Source organism: Sceloporus occidentalis, unplaced genomic scaffold (genome assembly GCF_023333645.1).
Source record: "Sceloporus occidentalis isolate IW3139 unplaced genomic scaffold, rSceOcc1.0.p SCAF_82, whole genome shotgun sequence".
NCBI lineage: Eukaryota > Metazoa > Chordata > Lepidosauria > Squamata > Phrynosomatidae > Sceloporus > Sceloporus occidentalis.
The window spans coordinates 806371-833902 of record NW_028317062.1 but is presented as its reverse complement, the minus strand read 5'-3'; the positions used below and the strand labels follow the sequence as shown (position 1 = coordinate 833902).

Genomic DNA, 27532 nt, shown 5'->3' with positions numbered 1-27532 from the left:
ATGAACAAAAAGAAAAAACCAGCACTGGATTTTATTTTCGTTACCGCAGCGGAACCTATTTCAGTATTAACTCCGTATCCACCAAGGTCATGCCACAAAATACATGCATTGACTGACGAGACGAACCAGACTTTTTTAAGCAGGGAGGATGGAAACCTCAAGACACTTCCGGACAACCCTTTGGCGGGGAATCAAAACAGTTAGCAAGATCACGCTTACAGTAAAGCATTCGTAGAGTGCGAGTTTTTTTTAAAACGTAATTTTCATGTCGCCGTACGACATAAACATACAATCCTTTTTATGCCCATCTTGTCCTAATGGCATCAAACGTAATTCCCTACTTCAGCCCTTTTGCTGGGCAGCAACTTGTGAAGGAAGCTGGGGCAGGCAGTGAGCTCAGTCTAATGGACTGCTGCATCGGGCTTGGAGACGGTACTGGAGGGCACACCTCAAAATACCAGCAGAGAGTAGGCTACCAAAGTGGCGCTGGTGTTGCCCATTTTCTTGGTGTGTCCGATTTCAGCTTCTGAGATGAGAAGTCCTCTACCGTTTGGATTGTGCGTACACCTTGAAGTCTTTGTAAAGAGTAAACATATTCCTTTCACCCATTATTTAACAAAAACAAAGCCGAGAGGACACGTGAGGAGCATCTATACTTGGACATGCTATGGTCTAATTAGGAAATCAGCACAAGTTGATTCTGGTTGCTGCAGTTGTCATGGAAACCCTACCTGTTAACAGATTGAGGTTACACTAGCTTCACCGGAGTAAATAATGCAGACTATTTGCATTGGCCTTACATGCATTCCTTTTGTAACAACAAAGTAGCCACCAAAACAGAGTGATAGGTCATATTACGGATCAATACATTGTAGTTAGTAGCCTTCAGAGGTTTAGTGGGTATAACACAGCAAGCAACACAGATCCTTTCCTTAGATGACATGGGATTGCTTACTGGTTATGGAGAATAAGCGGGTTAGAGAGGCACTTTGCTGGTGAATAACTTTTGGATGCTGCTAAAACACAAGCAAAAGTTACCAGTTACATTAGCAACAAAACAAGCATGAAACTAATGTATGCTAAAATATTGCTTTGAGCACAAAGTAAGGAAATGAACAATGACTGCATCTTGGGCAATGATGCGGAAAATCAATTGTGTCCACCTTAAAGAGAAGTGCTTCCTTGCCGCAGATCATAAGAGTTGGGGGTTCATTTTAATTTGTGTTGTTGTAGGTTGTTGTAAGCAAGGACTTTGATCGTATACTAGAGAAAAACAATATACAGACATTTTATATACGCATACTATATGTATGTCTTAAATATGACACGCCTCTTAACGAGAGGCAACTATGTATTTGTGGATTTGGATTTGAGCGCTGGGAATTTGATCTTGTGTAAGTCATATTTTATGTTGACAGCCGTAAACAAATATAAAGGGATGACGGTGTGGGAAAGAAGGTTTGTTGGTGCCTGTCAATCCTATGTGAAAGAAAGGCATGTGTGCTTTTAAAAATATTTATATCAGATTTTTATGCACCTGGTAACCTGTGTTTGCTCACATGCTACTTAATGACTTCTGGGTGGAACATCCATGGAAATTAAGTAGTCCGGGATTGTGTTCTTCGTTAACACATGCATATTCTACATGAAAAACAGGTGAGTGGTGTGTAATACATATAAATTGGGCTATTCTTAAATTAGTTAAAGACCCTAGGACCTAGGCGAATATGCCAGCGGGTCTTTTGATGTTAATATGCCTGGAAGAGCTGGGGGTGAGGGATCCGAGATCAGACGAGAGCTGGGCAGGGAGCTGTGAGCTGCCCAATTAATTGAATAACGTTCTTCCTTCCAAAATACCTTTAAGTCTTCTTAGTTTATGATCTAAAAACCAGCCCGATGGCAAAACTGTATACCACGGGGTTACACAAATCTATACAGAGTTTAGACTTTTTCCCCCACCTCTTGCAGCCATAGACCTCGATTTAACAGTGCTTAAAAACTTAAGCCACAGGTACCTGGTATTTGTACTTTTCTCATTTACTGCTCAAAACAATCTAGATTAAGGTCAACAGCCACATAGTACATATCAAATTTTAATAAGGTGGAACATGTTTTTTTAAACGCCATGTTAAAAGTCACCAGTAGTGAGAGTCATGTTGGACGTTGCTAAAACCGTGACCCCCATGTCATTGCTTTTCTGCAATGGTATAATATGCCAACACATAAACCTCACTTATAGCCAAATAAATTACATTTATATGGGTACAGGGTAGAATGCCATAGTTTAATGACACATACATGTTGCCCCCTACACCTAAGTGCGTACATAGTTATAGATCTGAGAATTCAGAAAAGGTACAGGCACATACAACGATCCTTATTTACAAAAAGGCACTTTCATATTCTTAAAGTGATCCTTGTTTCAACATACTGCTTTTGACAGCTTGTACCTTGACGAGTCCAGAATCCGAATCTTTAAACAATTCTAAGGCGATGGCAAGGATTTTATAGGAAAGCGTAACAGAAATAAAATCAAGGCCAAGTGCCAACAGTCTGACAAGAATGAATTATTTGGTATAACAGAAATACAATGTAAATCATCTACCAGTCACCTTCCCACTTTGATGAACATAATATTTAAAAAAATAGCATTCAAATTATCACGCCTCCTACTGCTAAATGCCCAAACTCGACTAATTCTGGTTCCATTGTTTCTTTTGTCTGGAAATTTGCAATTCATGACACAAAACAAGGCACTGATAGGTGAAATTCTCTCTCGTTAGAACAGAAAAACCTTCTTAAAAGGGTTATGTTGCTTTTATGCCATTAAGCCTTTTGAGAAAAGCATTAAATGCCAGCGAGGCATATTAATGCTTTTGGGGTTTATTCACTAAATGGAGATTAACAGGAGGTTGCGCCCAGCTCCTCCTGGAGGAAAAAGCTTGGCTGACCCTGTACAATGCATAGTTAAAAATCAGTCGCTTTTTTTTATTTAAAGCAGCCACTGGATAAAAGTGGGATCTAACAGCCATGCATGAAATGAACCTGACCGTCACTGCTTCCATAAACATTATTTGGACAAAGAATCTTTAAACCGACACAACCTGGGTCAGAATAGTTAAATGTAGTAAAATTCCGTGACCACCTTCCACGTAGCTGTATGCGTAGATCTCTCCTCTCCACGGGAGCTACCAATTTACTGCGCCTCTCTCTACGGAACAGCACAGTATGTATAATTCAAATTTCCAATGACATTTGTAAGATGCATACACTCGCCCAGCAGGGACCTACATAAGTGTTTCTGGATTACATGGCAACCGGTTTAGAAGAAAAGAAAAAAAAGTATATTCAAAGGAATATTGCCGGAGTGATTAAAGGTGCAGTCAGTGACAAAATGCTTCAATAACCACCACGTGGTACATAAGCTTCAGAGCCAGAACTAGGAATTCTAGCCGAGTGCAAATTTGAATATAGAATCCGATTTATTACTCATCCTAGAAAATATTTGAAAGTCTAGAGAATTCTTAAATATTAGATAGTAGGTTAACATTGCGGTGTGTTCTAAATACAGTAATAACATTATGTTCATACACAACCGAGAAGGGAAAATATTACTTTCAACCCAAACAATCCCTCACGCAAGAAGGAGAAAGTACATACAGACTTGGAGATAGATGGCTCATATATATGAAAAAGAAAAAAAAGAAAATATATATATATTTATACACACACGTGATGATGGAGCGCGAACGCAAGAGGCAGGAGGAGGAAGAGGTGGATAAGATGATGGAACAAAAGCATCTTATCCACCTCTTCCTCCTCCTGCCTCTTGCGTTCGCGCTCCATCATCACGTGTGTGTGTGTGTGTGTGTGTATATATATATATATATATATATATATTTTTTTTTATTTATTTATTTATTTTTTTTTTCCTAATACGCTGTCTCCCCCACAGCATATTTCTTAGAGAAACACAATAGGTAGATTGTATTTATTTGGAATCCAACTCAGTGCTTCCTGGTGGAATGGTAAAAATTCATAGCCCAATAAATTATGGTTGACTTGCCTAAATTCTCTAAATTTAAAATAATCCACTAATCCCGTTTAGCAATGAACATTACTATTTCCTATAATGATTTGCTTCTCGGAAGTAGAACGGCACTCGGAGGGCTCGGAGAAACATGACCATCGGAAACACGCCAGAGCTGCCCGGTTAAGGGCGAACTGGATATATGGCTTGGCGCGATCATTTAGGTTTACCCCCTTGACAGATGGCAAGTTTAAGAGTCAGTACGGCAAGAGCTGCATTTAGGAGCAACCGTTGTGGAACTACAACTCCAGTGGTGCCTAGCAAGCGGCAGGTACCAATTCTTTCAGGTGGCTGGTGGAGAATTCAGGGAACCGACGTAGTTCACAGCTATACCGTGTACCCCTTACAATAGCCACCAGCATACCTTCAGGATCCTTGGGATTTACCCTTTCAATTAATCTATAGTTCGCATTAAATTGGGGGGGGGGCGCAGATTTTGCAGTCTGACAACATTTTCTGTTTACCCTGAAGCATGAATGAAATCCATTGAAAAAAGCAGCTATATATTTAATCCATACTAAAATATTAACAATGCGCTAGAAAGCTAGTATTTAAACTTAAACGCTGTAACAAAACCTTAGAAAACCGCCATAGCAGAGAGGAGAAACAGGACTGTCTTTTAGTGTTTACTAGAAGTTAAAATACACGCCGGCCGACATTAGCAGTTAATCCAAAATTGTGAAGCCAGTCGGGTATACAGTGCAGCATATATCCAGACCACTGTGTTTAGTAACTGGAGAGGGTCTTAAAGCTCATTATACCTTATTCCGTTCTATTAGAGTTCTCCCCATTTACTAGTGGTATGGTCCACAATTAAACTGCTCCTCCTCAAGTGTTTTAAGGATCTCTGCTGTTAACCATTAAAATGATCTGCTAGTCCAACGGCCGAGTACTATGATCCATAACAGATTGCGTACAAGAGCCAACAGCAATCCACACCGTTATACTACTGGCGAAAAAACCTTTTATCCGCATTTAAGATTACAAAAACCTTGGTTATTCATTAAAGTGTCTTTTTCTAACTAGGCAAAGATATTCGTGACAAAGTCCAGGAATCTTTTTCCGTACTGTTCTGGATGGACTGTGGATATCTCAGCCCCAGCCTAAAAGAAAAGAAAAAAGAAATTGCATTAAGTAGAACACGCCATCTCCTTCTTACATATAAAAGGTAATTAAGTGCAATTATGTAATCTGTATTATAAAATTGTTCAAACATAGGCTGTGTTGTATTAGACAAAAGAAATAATGGCCACAGCGTCAGTGAAGTTAAATATGGCTTTGAATTGTCTTTTTCTACAGTTTGAAAATTCTCCTAAAATGCATTACCCCGTGCTTCACCGTCTTGGCTGCATGCGCGGCTTTCTTCTTAGCATCGTACTGCGTTAAAATGTCAATCAGTCCCATGAAATATACCTCCTTTTGTGGAGCACCTGCGTATATAAAAACTATTTTTGTACCAACATATAACTTAAGACGGACACAAATAAACTAAAGAGCTATAGATTTTGCAAGTAGGAGTATGTTGAAAAAATAAATAAATAAATATATATATATACACACACACACACACACACACACACACACACACACATATCTATACATACACATACACACACACCTGTGTTGCACAATATGTGTTATTTCTTTGTAGTGGTGAATTACTTATAAGTAAAGGTTGCTACAATTACATTAGGGGAGTATGTGAGTATATATTTATATTCATGTTGTATCTACTTAAAACTCGCCATTCCTTAATCTGCCTTTTCGTCTGAAGAGGAGACCTCCGAGGTCCATGGAACCGTATGAAGCCTCCGTGCCATAGGCTCCTGGAGGGGACTGAGTGCCAGGCTCCTTCCTACAGACTATGGGCCCTGGTACAGAGTGCCCCGTTTCACTAAGTATAAGTGACTCTAAAGACTGTGAAGGTCAGGACTTGCAGGACAGAGACCTCTATGGCCAGTATTTGCACCTGGATCTGATATCCAGCAGGTTTCAGCCAAAAGTCAGGGAGTCCTGCTTTCACCTCAACATGAGTTCTGTGTGATGTGGGGGGGGAGCTATGATCCTTTATTGTCCTTTTGAGGACAATAGTCACAGTAGCTAAACTTCTCTCTACAACGCTGGTTCTGGCTGGCGCTGAAGGGGTTAATCGCTGGTGTCCCGGCAGCATGAAGCAACGTTTGGCAGGAGCACTCGGTCGGGGTACAGGGCGTCCCGTCACAGAAGCTTTACATGTTTTTTTCTATGTTGGGCCAATAAAAAGATTTCAACCTCAACTAAAGTCTTCATTTATTTTATATTATTTATGTGGCTAACAAATATATTCCATCAACAGGGAGCCAACAGACTTCCCTGGATCTCTGATACTGCTCGCTCTCACTTAAGCAACTGAGACAAAATAACACGTTTAAAGTGTGTACGTTTAGCAACTCACTTTCAGAACTTTTGACTGCATACACATCAATTAACGGTTCGAATTCCCCGGGTCCCAGCGGTTTATCGGAGTTGAGGTAGCCAGCTATTCCTTCAGGGGACGTCCCGTACGATCCCACACTGCTGAGCACCGGCCCTTCGTTTTCAGCATCCTCATCCTCAACCTCCTCGTCTTCATCTTGCTCTGCCCGATGGACGTCATGGATCCCCAGAAGCAAACTATAATCCATAATCTTCAATTGCACTAGAAACTAAAACATTAAAAAGTTTCATTATAAAACAGGACTTCGGGCAGCATTATATATGTTTTAGCCCTGACTACGTAGACACAAATAGGTTTGCGGTGGAAGTAGGAATGATAATACAGGTAGCGACAGACGTTAAAAATATATCACTGATTTCAAAAGGTCACTTGAGATCAACATTTCACAAAAAAGAGCTAAGCAACGATGTCATAGGCGATGTCACAAATATCCTTAGAACATCTTGTTTAGAGTGCAAGATGTCATTTAAGGATCTGGGAAGAGAAACCAGCCAGAAAATACGATTAGAACATTCTAACCTCCCCAATAAAAAGGATTTAAAACACTGTAGGCAAAGTATTTACTAGCGGAATACTTTTTAGCACGGAATCCGCTAACAACATTATATTATCGCCAATCTAGAAAGCTCACACTTTTCTTGGTTTGCATAAAACGTCATGACAATATCACGCAGCTGCCAGCAGCTAAACTCCATCTGTTCTCACCAGCAGAATGTACAAAAAAACCAGAGCCTGAGCCATTTAGGGAAGAAACGGGGATTTTATCCTCCTAGAAATAGGAGGACACTTGGACACAGCTTAACGTGAAACGTGTTACATATACCTTTCAAAAGCTTAGAGAGTTAAATTGGACGTCACGTCATATGACACACTCTGTCTGTGCAATGCATGTTCTGGGGCCCCATGATGTTAAAGGGACACGGTCCCGGGCAGGATCCTCAACAAAGTATTTGCGAGTACCATATACATTTCAATGCATAGGATGAAGTCATTCTGTGGAATGCCTCCGTTCCCCTGCTGTCCAGCTATTTTGCTCATCTCCCCACGTGATGTACCGCATCCGCTCAATTATAAGACGACCCCTCCCCCCAACATGTGAATATTAATTTAGAGGGGGGGAAAAAGAAAGCCTGAATATAAGACTACCCTATAGGAAAATGTTTTACTAGTAAATATTAATTCTAATATTTTTTCATATTTGATAAAAACTGATTGAGGAAAGGCATTTCTTGTTTTTATTTACTTTTATTTGCCAACCTGCCCCACAGTTTTGCACCTGCTCCCCGGCTTGGTACTCTGCACCCCCAGATATGCCTTATACCCCCCTATATGCCACTCCGCCCCAGATATGCCTTATACCCCCCCATATATGCGACTGCGCCCCAGATATGCCTTATACCCCCTAAATGCCACTCTGCCCTAGATATACCTTATACTCCCCCATATGCCACTCTACCCCCCCCCGACTTGTCCCCGTGCTTCAGACTCCCTGGTATCTAGTAGGGGCAGCTGATGGAGGTCTGTGCAACGCATGCAGACAACCTCCACTGCTGCTGGTCGGGGCTTCTAAAACCGGCTCTCCGTCATAGAAGTCCGGAAGCTGTGGAGGCTGTCTGCATCGTGCAGATGTCCACCGGCTGCACAGGTGGGTTTCATTAAACCACTCGCAGAATGGCGACTGGCAGTGAGTATATCACGTGGCAGCAAACACGTCCTTCCAATCTGCATGGTAAGTAACTGTAGAAAAAAAAGCATATGCATACGGGGGGTATTCTGCATTTGCAAGGCGGTCGCCACAAAAATGTCAAGGGCCCCGCTATCAGTATGGTGGACATGATGGCTGTAGCGTCCCTTTAAATTTCACCTATAAAGCTTGCAATCTAGAGGGACGCTGCCTTGAGTTCTGTCGATTTTTCTGTAAAATCTTCCAGAATGTTATCACCTTAAAACTATTCTTCATGTATTTTACCAAGCGGAAGATAAAAAGTGCTTCCTAACTTTCACATGAACCTGTAGCTATTATTTGCAGTCACAAGCAGTAAAATGTAGCCAGAAAAAAAACTGAATGTTGTGACTCCTTATCAGTGTAGCGATGCCTCATACGTTAAGATTTCCTTGGGTTATTTTAATAGTACGGCGCAGAAATGACTTGGGGGAAAAAAATGACTTGCTTATTTTTCTGGCTATAAATAGCTTTGTTCTTGCAGGGTAATGTGAAATGTTAAAGGAGAGTGCCTAACTTCACATCTTTTAGTATAATTCAGAGAAAATGTAACTTTTTCTTAGGCCACATCCTGCTATAAATGCTTGTTGAAACCTGGCCAGACCCCACTATAAACTCAGTGGGGCAGGAGGAGCATCCAAGGAGGGCATCTCCAAAGAGGGCATCTCCAAAAGATGCCAGATGTCCTGTCCTGGGTGCCATATAATAGAGCAGGGATCAGGCACTGGGTCACACAGGGAAGCAGCACCTAGCATCTTCACAGTTATGAGTAGGAGAAATATGGTTTCCATAGTCATAACAAAGATTGCGGGGGTTAAACGGTGTTTGAGAAGTAACGATGGGTCATCTAGCTATTAGGTAGACAGGGTGTTTGGGTCCTGAGGACGTGATCAGCCCAGAGTTAACTCACAAGGTCCAAGAACAACAAAATGTCCTTTTTTAATATATTAGGCAAGGGTCTACGGCCAGGATTTACGACGCAGCTCCTTGAGTCTTGTGAGGATGAAGAATAATATAAGAATGGGAATCAGAGTAATCAGTTCTGTCTTTGTGCTCTAACTTTGAACTCACAGCTTTGGGTTAAGCTGGCATAATCACATCACCATTTTTTTTAAATATAATTTTACGTTTTTAGACCAAATTGGGTTTTTATAGATTTGGAGAAGCTCAGAGGGTTACCGAAGCCTCCTCCTTAAACAGAACTTCATGGTGGCCGCGAATAGTTGGGTGAAGAGGCTGGGTGTTAAAGTAAAGTTTCTAAATCAAGCCCGCACTTAAGGAGGACCAAGCACTTTGTCATTCTAAGTATATGAATTAAATAGATTGTATTGGAAAACACTGCCTGCCACCAAAGCCATTGCAGGTATGTGGTGGAAGAAGACCATTCAATATGTAGGGTTGTTCCTAAAACAGCAGCATATCAAGATCAGTTTACCTCCACATCTCTCTTCAACTTGTCCATGAAGGCCTTCTTTTGTTCGTCATCTACGTACACTTTCTGGCTCATGTTTAAAAAATCCATGTCTTTAAAGGTTGGCAAGTCTTTTACCTTGGAAGAAGAAAAAAACCCAAAACACTGTATTAACACAAACAGCACATTAACCCAATATGAAGGTTCTTAGTGCATTTGATGCATCAATATCTTGTTAAGACTGCCATAAGCAGCATTATCTACAGAGGACACTACGCGGATACAGTTAACCAAACAACTGTGATGGTGGAAGATTGCGGCTGCTGGTTAGCACAGGCTCTAAAAAGATTTTAGCAATAATCTGGTGGGAGCCCTCCATTTAAGAGAAAAAACAATAAAGAGATTGAAGGGGGTCTCAAGTAAGGGATTATAATCGTCGGAAACTATGGTATCCATAGACCAAAAGAGAAATGTATGGGGTTGAGAGGATAGAAATCCAAACATCGTAACTGCTTTAGAAATATGTTTTACACAGAAAAATGTTACGTTAAGAACAGCGGGTTACAGCATCGCCGCTGATCAAGATTTCCCAACGGGGAAAAGTGGATATTTTCATAGCGTCTGTAGGACTACTACTGCTCTTTTTAGAAATACTTTTCATGAAGTGTGCGGCAACCAAATAAGGTTTGTTTATTCATCGCTGGAATTTACTTGATGTGGAAGGAAATGAGAGCAGACAAAGCATTAAAAACCCTTTATTCCGTTACTTTAGCAAAGCTTTTAATAAAGCTAAACACGAAAATAATCAATAACCATAAAGAACGCTAATAAAAAGACGCCAGCTCACAGTCTGCTTTGAAACACTTTGTACAGAATACTTTTTCTCTGCACAAATATTATTATACTTACTGTACACTTACTGTGTACTTTACTGCACTACTTTTATTTATTGAGCCTGTATAAGGCGAGGAGTCTCTCCTTAAACTTTATTTTTTTCCTCTTTTCTCTTAATTTTATAGGCGTACAATCTGGACACTGAACAAATAGCTACAGCTGTACGATTTGAAAGACTGCTTATGACGGCAACCTTTACTGAAATGACACAGGCGAAAAAGAATCCGGAGACTCCTGATGAGTCTGATGTGGCCTCCAAGCCTAAAAACTAATTTATTTTCCTTAAAACAATGGTGAGCAGCTCCCTATCTGCAGTCTACTTCAATGGTCCTCAGCAAGCCCATATCCAGAAAATGTCTCGCTGAGGAGCTTGGAAATTCAGCATCATATAAAGGGCCACAGGTCTGCTAACCAAGGAGCTCATTTAGGAGTTGGCTATTTAGCCAATTGGGTGACTTCTGGACAATGAATTGTGTCGAATAATTAAGGCAGAGAAAAGCACGCTTTAATTTGCACTATGTATTCTTGTCACTTTTCACATCAGTTTTCTGCACAGGTATCACTGAAGAATGAGAAGCCAAAGAGAAACGGCTCCCTCCAGCTTTCTGATAATCACATTTCATCTCAAAGAGCTTTGGTTCTGATAAAGGTGGGGTTAACTATGATCAGCGTTTTAAAAAAACAATAAGGAATGAAAATTAAGCAAGCATTAAGAACATACAGTCAGTACCTTTTCTTTATCACTGGCTTCACGACATACCAGGGAGCCCTGAAAATAAAAAAAGTCACTTAAACATTGTGAATCAAAAGGCTTATGGGCAACTAAACAGGTCAGCCAGCACTCTGAAGTATGAGTTCCACCAAGCTATAGCCTACCTGAGCATAAAAGCCATGACACTGCAACCATACAGACTTCCATGAAAGCACCTTTTTATATTAAAGTGGAGCCGTCACCTTTAATTTGAATTGTCTCACACCTTTCTTATCTGCGTTATTTTTGAGATGTCTGGTTTAAAACCAAGACACTGTACCACAGAAAGATCTTTCTCCTCACTCCACCACTACAAAACCTACTAAGATCCTCTTTCACCAAAGTCCAGTCAAGCGTCCCGGTTTGCAGGGTTGGCCAAAATATCCTAATTGGCACAGGGAGTACAACCCCTGTGAAGTTACGACTCCAGCCACGTACAACGGGCACTAATGTCCCCAATGAGACACTTGGGAAACGTTTACAGAGGGGGTCAGTAACCTAATAGAGAGGAACGATAGCCCAACAGGAAGCCGCAGCCACCGCTTCCGTGGCATACACACCAGGTGGGTTTAAATACACATATATTGGGGTTTGTTTTAGGTATTGCGCTGTTAGTTGTAAGGTTTTGGGAAGTAGAAGCACAGAAGAACTTGTACCTGTCAAGCTATACATAAAAATGAAGTGCCTGAAAAGTCAGTCTACAAGGGTGTTCATTTAGGAAAGGCTTACGCATGACTCCATACCTAAAACTTGTAAGAAGAAGTAAAGAAAAAGAACTTTCACCTTAAGATCGTACTTCCGGTGAACCGTAAGCCTGTGGCTAAACATATTCCTCATTACCAGCATGTAAGAGTCTTCATTGTCCACACTCAAACGATACATGCCAAGAAACTGGGGCAATAACGTGCTCCCGTGACATTTCACTATATGCTAGGAGATGAAAGATAAACGAGCAGGTTAATTCACACTTCACAACGCAAAAAGAAAAGGAATCAGAAACTTCAATATTGGAAGAATTCTACCCAAACGCACAAAAAAAAATAAACACCTCAGTGTTTATACACTGAGGTGTGGATATGGACACCTTCTCTGAGGAAACGTTTCTTTTGCTCTCTGGATATGCCAACCAAACTTCGTGGCAGAGAAGAAAGTTTTTGTGACACACACGTTATGTACATTATACTTCAGCGACACATTATCCAAACAAATATATTTCAGTCAAAAATTGTAAAGCCATAAGAGACAAGCGACAGGAAGAACACACAACATATGCTGCCCCAACATTTGGTTGAGTTTTGGTTCCCGCTCTTACTTGGTGGTAATAGGATAAGATACTGTGCATATTTGCAACATCCTCGCTGGATATTTCTTTAACAGCTAAGGTTTTGTCGTAGGACAGGAGAAAGCGGCCGTCGTGACCTTCACTTTCGCCATACGGGGAGCTCCTTGTCAGGGAGGCCTGTAAACAAGAAATAAAAGGGAGAGAGATAATAACGACTCGTTATTTCATCAACACGGATGTAACTTATTTACTGTAGAAGTAACGCATTTTGCTAATAACATGGACACCGCTCCCACCTTCCATGGCAGCACAACAATGGAAGTTATATGTCATGTCAATGCATAACAGTGCTACACAGGAGGGGATCTCAGTTCCCGCTTCTCTCAAAGCAAAAAAAAGAGTATTGTTATCTTAAATAAGCCGTTTTGTGCAAGTTTTGACAAATATAGGACGTGAAGCGGGTGGCTGTATGAGAGCCAAGTTGCTATGAGGGCAGGTTTGCCGACATCAGCACAACGGGAGAGCAGCGTAGAGGTAAAGGGCTCACGACAAGTATTATAATATTACGAAGCTATGCGACTAGCGATATGAAGATGCAAACTAGCATAGACTTATAGAGTGAGTAATAAGTCTCTATCCTAACGCCGTTTATTCTCTGCTATTCTGGTGCTCGGTCCGGACTGGCTTTTCAGGATGTATGTAAACCCAGATGTTGAGCTGGGCTGGTTTGCCAACTATTCTCAAGGCTCCTCATATTCACTGGATTTTTATATTTATATGCTACATTGGATTTAGTTAAAATATCCTTCGCCCCTGAGCTACTTACAACGTCTAACGTGAAACTATGCAAACTGTTGAAGCAGCCTATACAACGGGCACCAAATACCATAAACAAGAACCTGGGAAGGAAAGCTTTTAGATACAGCAGCGATCGCAACGTCCTGCAGCAACGTCCTGCAGCAACGTCCTGCAGCAACGTCCTGCAGCAACGTCCTGCAGCAACGTCCTGCAGCAACGTCCTGCAGCAACGTCCTGCAGCAACGTCCTGCAGCAACGTCCTGCAGCTGAATGCTCAGGAGAAGAACATCAACCTACGAATGGCCAGTCTAGAAGGACACAGTGTAAGGGAACCTACCGAGTTAACTTCACTTTAAGGTGCAACTAGTGTGTATATACTGCGTACTCAACACCATAAACTCAAGGAAGAAACATTTAAACGCATTGAGTTTTCATAAGTAATAGTATAAAGCAGCATAAATATCCCTCCATAAAAGGTCTGACCGAGTTCTGCTGTTAAGAAATTAGCACTTTGTCTGGGAAAATTATGTGACAACCCCCCCAAAAAAAATAAAAAAATGAAATAAACGTTTTGCAACTCTTAGTGTGTGGTTCTCATATTAGGGCACATTTAATGAATTTTAGTCCATTCCTTTACTTGGTACTAACAGAAGGTTGTTCTGTAAGTAAAAAAAGCATACATCGTCATTCACGTCATCTACGTTTGATAAACATTCTAACTTCCTTTGAGTTTAGTGGCTTGTAGCTCTATTCTTATTAAGTAAAAATGCAAAAAAATCCAGGTAGCAATCTAATGATTGATCTTTCAAAGAACAGAGAAAGATGTCACACTCTGTGGACGGTACAAACCTTATCGTGTATAACTTGATTTTTCCAGCTTGCTCAAAAAACAAAACTTTCCAGTAATTCTACATCTTATATATAGATATATCTGCCCTTCACACAAATTTGAACTCTTAGCGGTTTAATTGTTTTAAGCCTTGGATCTTGGCCAGCTCTGCCAACCGTCCGTGAATCTGCTGTCCAGACTCAAATCTACCTTAATAAGTAACCGGCAGAGTAAAACATTGCTGACGGGCAACTAGGTTAAATGGAGTGAGTATGCGGCTGAATAACCACAGGTAAAAGGAAAATAATGAAGCGGACGATCTATACGCAACACCTAGAGAAAAGTATGGCCACATAAAAAAATAAAAAAAAAAGGCAGAGACAGTTTGTTCAAGTAGCACATTTGAACGTTACGGCTTATGGATTACTGGTAATAATATATTGCGGGGTATGATGAAAACGGAATGGAAAAGGAAAGAATTTAAATCTAACCTTTAGTGAAGCAGGAAAAGAATGAGCAGCCCGACCAGTAAAGGATGGGTTAAACTGTAAGCCCGCTAGATGCGCACAGTGTGAAAGTCATCTCATTCATTGCCATAAGAAGATTTGCCAAAATAAGAGGATTTTATGTATTATATCTTGAACAGAAAAAAAGTCAGTCTCCGAATATAAACTGCTTACTAAATGGCTTCGGTTCATTTAAATCTTACTTAGCACACAAATCCCCTATTAAGAACCTCATCGTCTACAAGAAGTGAACTCTGCCACTCGCCAGGATGTCACACACAAGGAATAACAGAAAAACGGAAAAGATCCTTGTGATTTTGTGGAGGGAGGAACCACCGATTACCCGTGGTTAGGAATCAGGTTTGTGTCGACTAGGGCTGCAACTAACGATTATTTTAATAATCGATTAGTTGGCCGATTATTTTTTCGATTAATCGATTAATCGGATAAAAAAAAACAATATGCAAATTTTTCGTTTATTTAAAATAATTTAATGAACTGGATGTTAAAAAACAACTTAAAATTTACATTAACATTCTTATTTTGTTATGATGTAATAAAAAACAATATTTTCAAAGTACAAAAACCCAAACACAATATTTATGAAACAAAATAACCCCAAACATTCTGAAAAGAGGTGGACTATTACTGTTCAAGAAACTTTGCACCCAGCACTTTGCACCCAGCACCCAGCCCTGGCACTTTGCACCCAGCACTCAGTACTTTGCCTCAGCCCTGGCACTTTGCACCCAGCCCTGGCACTTTGCCCCTGCACCCAGTCTCCAACTCTGCCCTGCCCCCACACTCACACCCTGCACCAACTCTGCCCTGCACCCACACTCACACCCTGCCCTGCACCCAGTCTCCCACTCTGCCCTGCACCCACACTCACACCCTGCATCCCCACCCCCACTCTGCCCTGCACCCAGTCTCCTACCCTGCCCCCACACTCACACCCTGCCCTGCATCCCCACCCCCACTCTGCCCTGCACCCGCACCCACACTCACACCCTGCCCTGCATCCCCTGAAACCCCACCCCCACCCCCCGCGAATCGCTCTGTGCGAATGGAGCCACTTGCACAGAGCGAATCGCACAGACATGAAGAATACTTACCTCCGGAACGCGTCACGTAACTAAAAGAAGGCGGAGACTGCAGAAGCGGGGAACGCTCGCGGAGGTAAGTAAACAACGAATCGATCACTCGATTAATCGATAACGGAAATCGTCGACAACGATTTCCGTTATCGATTATTATCGATTTTATCGATTCGTTGTTTCAGCCCTAGTGTCGACTCCTTCCTGCCATCGGCTTCCAATCACACTTCCAATTTATATAAACTATATGAATGACGGGCTGGACTATAGCTGTTGGATATGTATTTAGTGCACCCACACGAAATATATTGTTGTGTGTTTGTGTCATATTGGACAAGGGCTTTCTTTAGATACCATTATTTTGATCATAGCTAATTTAGTATTAAAAATAGAAAATATGGTGAAAATTTGTAAGAAAGCATGCCTTCTGACTTTTGTTGTTTTTTTTCTTTCAAAAACTAACTCAACTACAAAAGCTAATGAAAAAAAAAAACAGCGAAATAGATTCTAATTTGTCCTGAGTTTAGAAATACCCAAATGTTTAAGTTTTGTTTTGTGTGCAAAGCTCATTCAATGCCATGACATGCCAGGCACGTCATTGGTCGTTAACTGACATTTTTCCGTGATGTCCCTGGCACTTCCTTTGTCGTTAATATTAAAGAATAGATCTCCAGGTAGCGAAGCGCACCTGAGTGTATAATCTAACACTTAATTTAAGAATGCTGCATTCAATCCAGTGCTCAGACACAAAAAAGCAAAACAGAATATATTCCTCCAACATGGGGCCTACCACACTCAAAATAATTGAGCAATTATGTATTGATATATATATATATATATAGCACCATCATGTTCATTCCATCAAACAATGACTAAACAGGACAAATGTATTGCACTACCCAATTTGGAGGGCCTTGCTCAAACATGCTTACAATCTAGACGGAGGTGGAGAAGATAGGAGAGGTGGAGGAGAGTAAATGTGACCAGCCACACAACTGCAACCCTGCAACCTTGCCAGGCAGAATGCAAGTCACTTGAAAAAAATGCCTCACAAATAGAATTATTGAGTAGAAAAGTGGAAATGGAAGTTTAAAACATCTGTACACACATTTGTGTGCATGTAGCAGAGTTTTTTTTACCCCAGTTTAGCGGTTTACTTCCGTTAACGGCACACAGATCTACGTCGAATGTAGGAGCCGAGAACCAACTGTGTAGAATTTCAGGTTACGGTAAAACTTACGGTCTTTTCAATAATGCGTTTATGATGATCAAGGGTTCTGTGATATTAGAAACATATGCTGGTTGGATTCCTTTAGTTTACATTACGGGAGTGAATTAGTCTACAAATTCACTACCAGCACATGACTGGTTTGGGTAAAGTTCATTAGATGTTCTATTGCCCAGCTTACGTGGACACGCTTTTACGTAGGTATGTAAAGACATACGCGTTTCCCTGGAGTTACGTACTTGATAGTCCTGGTCATCTATTCCAAAGCGCTCGCGGAGGTTTCGGAAAACTTGCGGACAGTACTCCTTGAATTTGAAGTGACTAGGTAAGTTCTCCCTGCCATGGAGAAAAAAAACCAAAAAAAAAAAACCACATTACTTGCAATACTGCAGCATTCAGATAACAGCTCAGGATCAACAACAAACAAAAAGCTCCACGTACAGAGATTGGCTCAACATACTTCTATGATTTGCTGCGTTTATGTGATTGCCCCTGCAGTAAGAGAGAGGTGCCACATGCATGCAGAATGCTGGGTACCTACACATAGTGGTGGCCCCAAGCAACCATATTGTACGCAGGGGCCATCTTTAACGCGAAAGGGGCAGCTACCTGGGCCCTGTCATTCCTGGGGGGGCCTATAGCAGCTGCACCTTGAGCCTGTAGCAACTGCGACTGGGCCTGCCACTGCGATCACTTCCATGCGGGTCCGCTGCTTACCTCTGCGTTGCTCACACACACTGAAGCGTGCAAACGCCATAGACAAATCTGCAGTGGGGGGGTGGGGGAACATGTATGAATGAGTATGTGTGAATGAGTACGTATTCATTTATGTTTGTGTATAGATAGCATAGATTTGTAAATGGGGGGCAAGCATGGCAGACATGTTTGGGGACAAAGATGGCACAGACACGTTTGGGGACAAAGATGGCACAGACACGTTTGGGGACAAAGGACTTTGGGGTTTGTGACCTGTAATTATGCCTGCAATGTAGGGGTTTCCATGCATTATTTATTTGATCTATACCTTAAATTACGTGTTTTCGGGTGATTTTTCAGTTGATCTATACCTGCAAGGCTGGGTTTGTATGTTTAGCTGCTCTTTACCTACAAAGCTATGTTTCTTGTGTTATTTATTAATACCTGCAAATTGAGGATTTTGTATATCTTATTCAGTTGATCTATACCTGCAATGCTGTGTTTATTTTAATCTTTATGTGAACTACATGAGGAAACAAAAGGTGTGGTACAGTGATGAAGGGGACAAACGGACAAGGGGTGATGACCAGGGAGGGGGCATGACAGCGGTGGCTCGCACAGGGTGCCTGAACCCCTTAAGCCTGCCCTGACCGTGATTCCTGCGTGTTTTAGGTCACTCGCCATTCATTTGCTATGAGATCTGCATAGTATGTGTGCTCCTCTCCTGTAATATTACCCTGAATGAATGTTACACCATTACTCCATCAGAGCTCTCTATGATGTGGGTCAGTATGTTAAGCATGGATAATCTACTTATTAAACTATGCTGCCCCTTTAAAACCCAAACCCTCTATTTATAACCGAGTAGGTCACTAATTCCAGAATGCCAAGCACAGTACAAAATCAGGCTTTGCAACTGTCCCGCTTTGCATGGGACAGTCCTGATTTTGCCACTCTATCTCGCTGCCACCTTTCGGGACAGAGGTAGAGCTCAGTGGGACACTGGTGAGTGCATCCTGCGCGTGCACTGTAGTGCTGCCAGTTTGAGTGACACACTACCTCCCAAGCATCCTCATTCGCCAGGGATAGAGGTTGGGAAGGAAGTAAAATACATCCCATGCACTACACTGCTGTTTATCTGCCAAATGGAGAATTGCAGGTTGGCCTGCCTCACTTCCTACGAAGTATAGGGGCCAGTTCTTATGTGTTCCTCCTACAAGAAGGGCTGAACTGGCCCTGCATAATGCATTGTTAAAGGGGGACGGTAACTCTAAAAATGTCACGATACATCAGCATTATACAGGCTACTTATAACTATCACATTCACTGTACTCTATATACCAAACCGTAAAAGATAACACATTTCTGAGTGCCCAAAATAAAGGTCCAGAATAAGTATTACTACGGCTACGACAAACCAAGCAATACCCGGGACAGGGAGCCCCTGATACGGAAGGACATAAATGCTGCAAATTCACGAACCCGTGTGTAGAGCAGCAGGTTACTCGCCACCCAACGCATAACATTCTCCCAGAAGCCACCAGAGACACCACTTTAACCCATTCAAAACCAGTACGTAACCCAAAACGTATCTGGACCTTCTTCCACTATTAAGAAAACCAACGCTCAGCAAGCCTTTGAACGAACTTACATGGTCTGCATACCTCCAAATGCACCGCTATGCTATAGATCTATACCTGCACATTCCTTCACACCGGGAAGCCAGTCCGACTCCCATATTCTTAAAGACAAACGTTTTGTAAATACTCCTTTACAAAATGGCTACCTCCACTTAGAGAGCCTTCAGGAAGAAGATATGGCGAAAGCAGCCAAAGCAGCAATTTGCTATGCATCTGTTTCAATATTTAAAATGGACATAGCCATACTGACCAAAGAGAAGACGGAGAGTCAAAGTGGATAATGGGCGAGAACAGAAAAAGACGTAAAGCAACAGACGTCTAATGCAGACGTCGTACCAATGACTATTACATCGAAGATCCTTCACAGTAACCATAATTCTAGTTTATTCTGTTTATTCTGCTGAGAATCTTTGGTAATATATTTCAGGCAAAACTGTGAGCTTTTAAAAATGAGTCGATTATTCCTCAGTATAAGTCATGGCGACACACCTTTCCTGCTGGCAGCAAACTATTTTTCCCCAGGCCACAAAAAAATGATGGCTTCAATGATACATAACACAAGTATTCAATAAAACCACCGCACCAACATAACAACTCCCTTTCAACTGGCAGCGTTGGAGAGACTTACGGGACCTTGTGTGAAACGATTGCTCGGCACCAAAAAATGCTTTTCTGATCTCTACATGCTAAAATATCAAACTGAAAGGCTAAAGTCAGAGCCACGGTGTCCAAAAGGGCCATATAAAATCATACGACCTCTATTACCCCAACTCTGTTGTTTCTGTAAGTGAAGTTATGTTTTTATACACCACTCATTATGTCCTGTCCACCCATTGCTAGTACTTAGAGCTCAGCTCCTCGGCTGGATTGAGGAAATCACGTCTTGCGATCTGATTTCCGCCTGGATTTTTCACATCAGACTACGATAAGCAGTCAAATGAGTTTACGTTCTAGAAAAAAAAACCAATCACTTTAATGTAAAAGGAAAAATGACATTTCCGTGACAGCCAATTAGTTGGTGAATATTAACCAGGAACCTGGCCAGTGTTATATTTAGAACGTAGATGCTTTCTATTGCCTATGAAAGCCGTTGTCAGTCGTTCCCAATGGCCGTGCACAAGAGAAAGCACGTATTTGAGCCCCCACGCCAGCAAAAGCTCTCCAGTCCGCCCCCCATTCCCAGTTACAGCGGAATAATGATGGGAATTAATCCTCGGCGCTAGCACAGCGGGCTAATACAGCAATTAACAGTTTATATAGCGTCATTATTCAGTAGGGTTGGACACCAAAGGTGGAGAGGACACGCTTCTCAATAAAACCTAGTATGTTAAATATACTTGTATAGATGGGTTATGCGTATGCGTTTGGTTATATCCCGTTAAATGTATATTCCGGTATATGAAGGAGCATCTGCACTGTTATATGAGCTTACGCTGTTATATAATGTTCATTATATATTTATAACTCGGCACAGTATATCACATTTTAAGTCCAGCTTATGAACCGCCGGAGGAATCATCGGTAGGACATGCCGCGTGGGTCACACCAAACAGTCACAATCTATGCGTTAATGTTTAAACCAATAAAATCTCAGAACCAATTCCACCGATTGGCACACAAACTATAGGCAGTTTTATATAAGGTCACCTCTAAATGCGGCCCAACAGATTAAAATCACTCTGGAGGCTGTGGTACGTAACCCATCAGCGATATAAATTCAACGTTGTGTGAAGTTAACGCGACTGCTCTACTAGTCTCAGGTTCTACCCACCCAGGACCGGAATACACAACCGGTAACATGGATAAATCAACGCCCAAACCGAGCCAATCAATAACTGGAGTGCCTGCCTGCCAAACGCCATGTTCTTTTAACGGATGGAGAGGCTCTGTATTAACCCGCGATCCCTTCCAGTGTATACAAGCCTTGTATCATCCGATTGGTTAAAAACTATATGTAATAACCCTGAACCTGCGTGTCCTAATCCAGAGTACACAACAATCTAAATAGAACCCAAGTATGCCTTTAGGCCACATTGATTAGAATGTGTTAATGTCATTTAAACCCCAAGGAAAAAACATAACAGCAAAAAAAAGAAAAAAAAAAAAGGTCAATGGATTCTTGTTTGTTTTAATTTTTTTTTTTTTTTTTTTTAGTGGAAACAGACTATTCTACCTTGTTTTTTTATAGCTAAAGAATCCCTATCCAGATGGGATGTCAGGGGACTTCCCCAATACAGTATACAGTCTGCAGTAATCCTTTTATTCCTATTTAAAGGGGCAGAGTTAAAACACTTTTATAACAAAGGGCGGCATAGATACACAATTCCTAGTACTGCTGCACCGGGGCCGGGCATTTTTAGTATATCTATAATTTGTATACGTATATATAAATTTCCTATACTTGGAAAAGGGAAATCACAACAATAACGATTATATATGTGGACAAGAATTTCCATTCACACTAAAAAAAAAAAAAATTATTGATTTATATAACAAAATACCAGAACTGAGATTTCATCTGTCCCGACATAAAATGCATTTTAGTGTGCTTCGCTTAATTATTTGGGAATTTGGTAACATAAGTGTAAATATCTTAAATTAACAGTGACCATAGAATGTCTCATTAACAGCAAAACCTGCCTTATTATAAATATAAGGTATTTCAAACATACATATATTAGTTATTGATTTATACAGTGCCATCATATTCCTTAGAGGTGTACATGGAGGCTTAAGTAGAAGCCAGAGCCGCAGTGGGAAAGTTGCCCTGAAGCCCCCAGCTTCACTAAGCAACATGCCTACTGTGCCATCTTTGCCCCAAACAGCTTGCCAGCACCATCTCAGCCTACTTGTTCAATCCTTGCCCTAAATCACCTGTCAGTGCTGCCAAACAGCCTGCCTGTGCCAATTTTGCCGCCAAACAGCCCCCTTGTGCATTCTTTGTTCCCAAACAGCTTATCTGTGACCCTAGATAGTCTACACGTACTATCTTTGCCCCCAAATAAATTGCCAGTGCCAGCATTGCCACCAACCAGCTTATCACACTCATGCTAACACATACTCACTCTCACAACACTTACGCATACATGCTTGCACACAGACATACACATGCACGTTAACACACACTTATACCTACACATCCATGCTAACAGAAACATTCATGCTCACATATACACCTATATATACACACACATTCCTAAATACAATGTATGTATGTCAGGGCCTGCCTGCAATAATTCTTTAATAATGAAAAATTTAAGATCTAATTTGATTGTCTTTGCTTTTTAATATGGCCAACTTCCATGTCATTGCTGTGACCCAGTAAGTTGGGAGCGGGCGCAGACACAACGTATCCCTATTTATATGTATTTAAACCTGCAAAGGAAAAAAATGAAATGATGGATTTGCTATGGAATATTCGCTTAATATCGAGAGGGCAGCTTTTGTTTTATCTGTTGCAGAACCTTAAAATAAACCTTACAGTATGAAAAAACTTACACAGGAGCCGCGACATCACGCAACAGATAAAGACACCATTGGTTTCCAATTATATAGCGACAAAAAGCGGAGAACGCAAGAACCAGCCGTGCCGCCAGAAGAGCACCGTTTAGGATACGGCTGCAGAGCTCGGTTACCTGTTAAAAAGGTGATTGTTCACCTTAATTTTCGAATTGGCCTTGAAGTCATCTGGTAGCAGCATGACGGGAACCGGGACCTGGTTTAGTTCATTTACCTAAAAAATAAAAAAAAAAGCAGGTAGATGGTTAATTAAAAAACTCAGAATTGAGTAGACCGTGCAGTTTAGTTATCCCCAAGGACAAAAATATTTTTCCTTCAGCATCAATTATAGTATTGGTTTGTCTAATAATAAGAATACTAATAAGAGTAATAATAGTATCTTGGCTCTATCTCATTTGGTTCCAATAAACTCAGGGAAGGCCATTCACCCATTTTTGTCAGCTGGGTAATTAAGACTGAGCCATTCCACTACTTACCACAGACAGTATGATAATGAATTAGCTAGAACAGTGGCTATATTATGTATTTTTATGTATTTTTAAATCAACTATTATAACAAACTGCCCTTTAACTTCACACTTTAAGAACAGCGGCACAGCTTAGGATAATATTTATCCTACATACATGAAAATATACTTTTGTTTAGTATTTGCCCATTTAAGAGCATGTTCGGGAGGCAGACTCAGATAATGTCCCAGGTTATCACAGGAGTCCCCGGAGCTTTTCATAACGCAGAGGCCACAACCTCCAAGGCATGAAGTAGCCGGCGGCGTGTGCCCTCAAGAAAAGCATCATATCCCGGCAATCAGCAGTAACGAGGACAGACTCTCCCTACCTCCTCAAGCATTAGATGCATCCCACCAAAGGTACCTTGGGCTCAGCACTGCGCATGCACAGGACACTCACTGCTAGCCAGCTCCAGTATGGGCTCCTACAGGGGTTCCAGTGTTTTTTTTTTTTTCATATAGATAGGCGAGGATTAAGCATTTTATATAACCACCTCTACCCTGCAGTCCTTTTAGGTCTATTTTGCGCCAGCCGCTCCCAGCCTTTAATGCACGCACTTGGCAGGAACAAGCCTGGCTATGGCAAAGAAGGAAGCGAGCTATCACAACAGGCTTTCTATGGTGACCATGGGCTCTTGGAGCATGTATATATTAAATGACAGGCATTTGTTTATCAGCCTATTAATCCTAATGCAGATGCATGTCTCCAAACCACGTCTCCTGCTGCATGATCAGCACAGTGCCTATCCATCAGGGAGTGCTGAACATGACTTTTTAGATGTTCTCAAAGTTTGAGGGAACCTCCCACGTCTTCTCTGGGCTGCCGGCGTAAGCAGTTGGGTAAACATACACATTCTGCTTGCACCGGAGGCCTCAGATATCTCACAACACAATCCTCAGCTGGAAGCACATTCTGACTACTCCTATTTCAAACTAAAGAAAAAAGTAGGGAAGCAGGCCCTTCAAGAAAGGGTTTAGCGATTAGGACATTCTTTTAATCTGCTCTTTCTGGCAGCACTTGGGGAGCAGCACATCTCAGAAGATGTTCAACACCCGTCGGAACAGTTGCAGTTAGCGGCCACCAGACGTGGCTTCTCAAAGCTTGATGTTCTGCAGCCGTCTAAGCTATCTTTCGAAGTCAGCTACGCATACGCTTGACGAACATCTGCAGAAACAGACCGTTAAACCTGGACCTTCCCCACCGACGCAGTCCGAAACCAGTTGTTGGTATGGGTTGTGGGACAGCTTCACATAGCCCTGGCTACGTGGAAACTTCCACTAAGACACTACTGCTCCATCGCTCTTAACTGGAACACTTCACACCCTCTGTATCTGCCACGACTAGGGTGTGCACCGATAAAACACCCGGCTCGACTCCACTTATCTCATTCTCCATACAGCCTATATTTGTCCAACACCAACACCAAATGCTATTCATAGGATTTTTTCCTCCTCTGGAGAATCAAGAAGCTCCATCTTCACAACATATCCAGAGGTTTGAAGAATCCTTGAGATATAATATCAGGATAAAATTACACAAGAACAGTGCCTCGGAGACTCCAAAAGATATGCTTCGCTAGCTCCAAGTTATGTATTGCCAACCCCTGACCATTTTCGAATAATCACTTCCCAAACAAAATAATTCTCTCTAATGTGCGGCCATCAGAAAGCTGCTGCTGCTGCCGGCAGAATAAAAAAAAAATGAATCAATGAGATTTATAGAAGTGTTAACCACATGTAAGTAAATTTTACTTTACTGAGAGGGTGGTGGATTAATAGAACAGCCTACCAGAAGAAGAGGTAGAGGCTAATACAGCAAGGGAATTTAAACATTCACGATATAGACAGAAAACTATCCCGAATCTAAGACAAGACCAAGGACCAAACAAGGTCTGAGTCTTTTCTTCAGGAAAGATGGGCAGACTAGACGGGACGAATAGTTGTTTTCTAACATCAAATTCCATAAATTACTTTAGTCTTCCAAAGTATTATTCCGGTGTACATTACTCCATACCGACGGCCAAAACACTATGTTAGCCGCTACTTTTGAAACGTATTCTGTAATGCAATGGCGATCACATCAATGTGATGTCATAGATTTATTCCTTGTGGAAAGCATTCAACCAAAAGTAATCCATTAAAATGAAACGTTAACTTCAGTACCAGCCCAAGGAAAAAGCAGGGATTATATATATATATATATATATATATATATATATATATATATATATATATCTCGCCATCACATTCCGCTGTGCTGTACAATGGGTAGAAGTGTTTTTAAAGTTTCCCCTGCAGTGGCTGTAGCCCAGTGCTGTGTATCTGTTGAGTGGAAGAGGAGGGTATTTAATCAGGAAGCAGCAGGGTTAACAAGTCACTCCATGGAAAGACACCCTACTTCCCAGCATGAGAACACCGGTCATCATGACCTCGGAGCTGGACACACAGAACCTCTTATTCCATTTGAAGTGGGTGTGAAAATAGTTTACCCCCGAAGGGGTTAAGTCACAGGCATTAGCGCGTGTAAGTGTCAGGTAACTGCGTTACTGGTTGTCACCGACAGACACTCCCATTCCACAAACTAGGGGGGTTTAGGCATAGGAGTGCGAGGTGCCCAAGGTATAAACTATGCACCCTCCCCCGGCCTTACCGAGTGGTTTACTCCCCACATGAAGACGCTGACGAGCGGGTCGCTGGCCCGGAAAACCTTCACTTTCTGCTGCACGAAGTGTTTCTTCTTCGTCTTAGTCTTGGATGAGGCGGACGCCGAGGAAGCGATGGGCTGCGCGGTGGAGGACATGTCAGCCAGGAGCTGTTGCTGGGGCGGGTGTCGCCTCCTTCTCTTCGCTCCCAAGCGCCTGGTCCCCTGCTGGCCTCCGATGCTGCCCCTCCCCGACCCCGGCGACTCACCTGAGCGCCTCGCGCGCTTGCGCAAAAACGCCCCACCTCCACCCAGCCGCCTCATTGGGTCATGTGACATGACAACGTCAGTCCGGCATCACCATGGAGATGTGGTTTTGTTTGTATGGCTTAATAGAAAGTTTACGGCCATGTTGGGTTTGGCAGAATGGCAGTATTTTCTGGGATGCAGTGCGGAATGAACTATTGGCGACTGCTCGGTCTTAGTGTGCTTTAGTTAATCAGCAGTGACCCCTCTCTCCTCTGACGTATCTCGGGACAGAGAATGTTCGGTGTACCACAGCATGTTACAGACTTACAGCAATACAACGTAAGGGGCCTGTGGAACTAAACACCACCTCCTGTCTACGTATCAACCTGTGTACATAAATATTAAAACGGGTTACACGGGGGTCTATTCACTAAAGGGAGAGTTGACAGCGCCTAGTCATTATGAAGGCCCATCTCTAGGGAGCGTCTGCTACGTTTAAAGCTTGCCCTGCATAATGTATAGTTAAATCACTGAGGGTTCTTCAAAGTCTCCTCACACTGATATATACATTAAACAGGGCCAGCTCAGCTCTTCACACTGGTGAAATTGACAGTGGTGGCCCTATATTAATGATAGCGAAGTGAGGGAGTTGATGTAAAGTCTTGGTAAATCCCTAACCGCTAGCACAGTCCTTTGGCAATTTGAGATACTGTGAGGTGTGAAATGAGGAGGGCCGTCACTTCACAGGTAGCTAATTTTTCAGGGGGATGATAGCAATACATTGGCTATTATTACCAATGATGGCCCTACCAACGTTAGGAGGTCAGAAGTTAGCTGTAATGTAAAGGTTTATTGAAAGGGTGGTACGTAGGTAGAACAGCCTTGCAGCAGAAGTGGTAACACGAAGGTAACCATGCATTGGATAGGCATACAGCTATCCTGAATAAGCTTTGAGGCTTTTCCGGCATGAACAGTGGGCAGAATATACAGGGCAAATGAAAAACCCTTTAGAAGCGTTTTAGCTTGTATGGATATGATCCATCAGTGTCTGATGTGTCACATGACAATTAAGCATTCCCCGGACAATTATAGCTAGGGTAAAATGTGTCATGCTTATGCAAGGGGAAAGGTTTGGGCATTTCACTGCAGCAGAAATTACATTTCTAATACTATCTCTAGTTACAAATTATAACTGA

General features: G+C 41.8%; 1 protein-coding gene across 3 annotated transcripts; it reads right to left on the bottom strand.

The window, feature by feature from the left end:
• Nucleotides 1–5112: 5112 nt before the first annotated feature.
• Nucleotides 5113–26246, bottom strand: LOC149285218 (phosphatidylinositol 5-phosphate 4-kinase type-2 gamma). 3 transcript variants are annotated; one of them, XM_089495581.1, is made up of 10 exons: nucleotides 26097–26246; nucleotides 23057–23154; nucleotides 17325–17421; nucleotides 12658–12804; nucleotides 12129–12275; nucleotides 11325–11363; nucleotides 9725–9838; nucleotides 6525–6774; nucleotides 5417–5520; nucleotides 5113–5193 (listed from the first exon to the last, which is right to left on the bottom strand). In XM_089495581.1, the coding sequence occupies exons 1-10, from the start codon at nucleotides 26244–26246 to the stop codon at nucleotides 5113–5115; spliced, it is 1227 nt and encodes a 408-aa protein (XP_089351707.1). The 3 variants fall into 3 exon arrangements, with proteins under 3 accessions (XP_089351707.1, XP_089351708.1, XP_089351709.1); XM_089495582.1 differs by having other exon boundaries at nucleotides 17325–17390; nucleotides 23080–23154; XM_089495583.1 differs by lacking the exon at nucleotides 12658–12804.
• Nucleotides 26247–27532: the final 1286 nt, after the last annotated feature.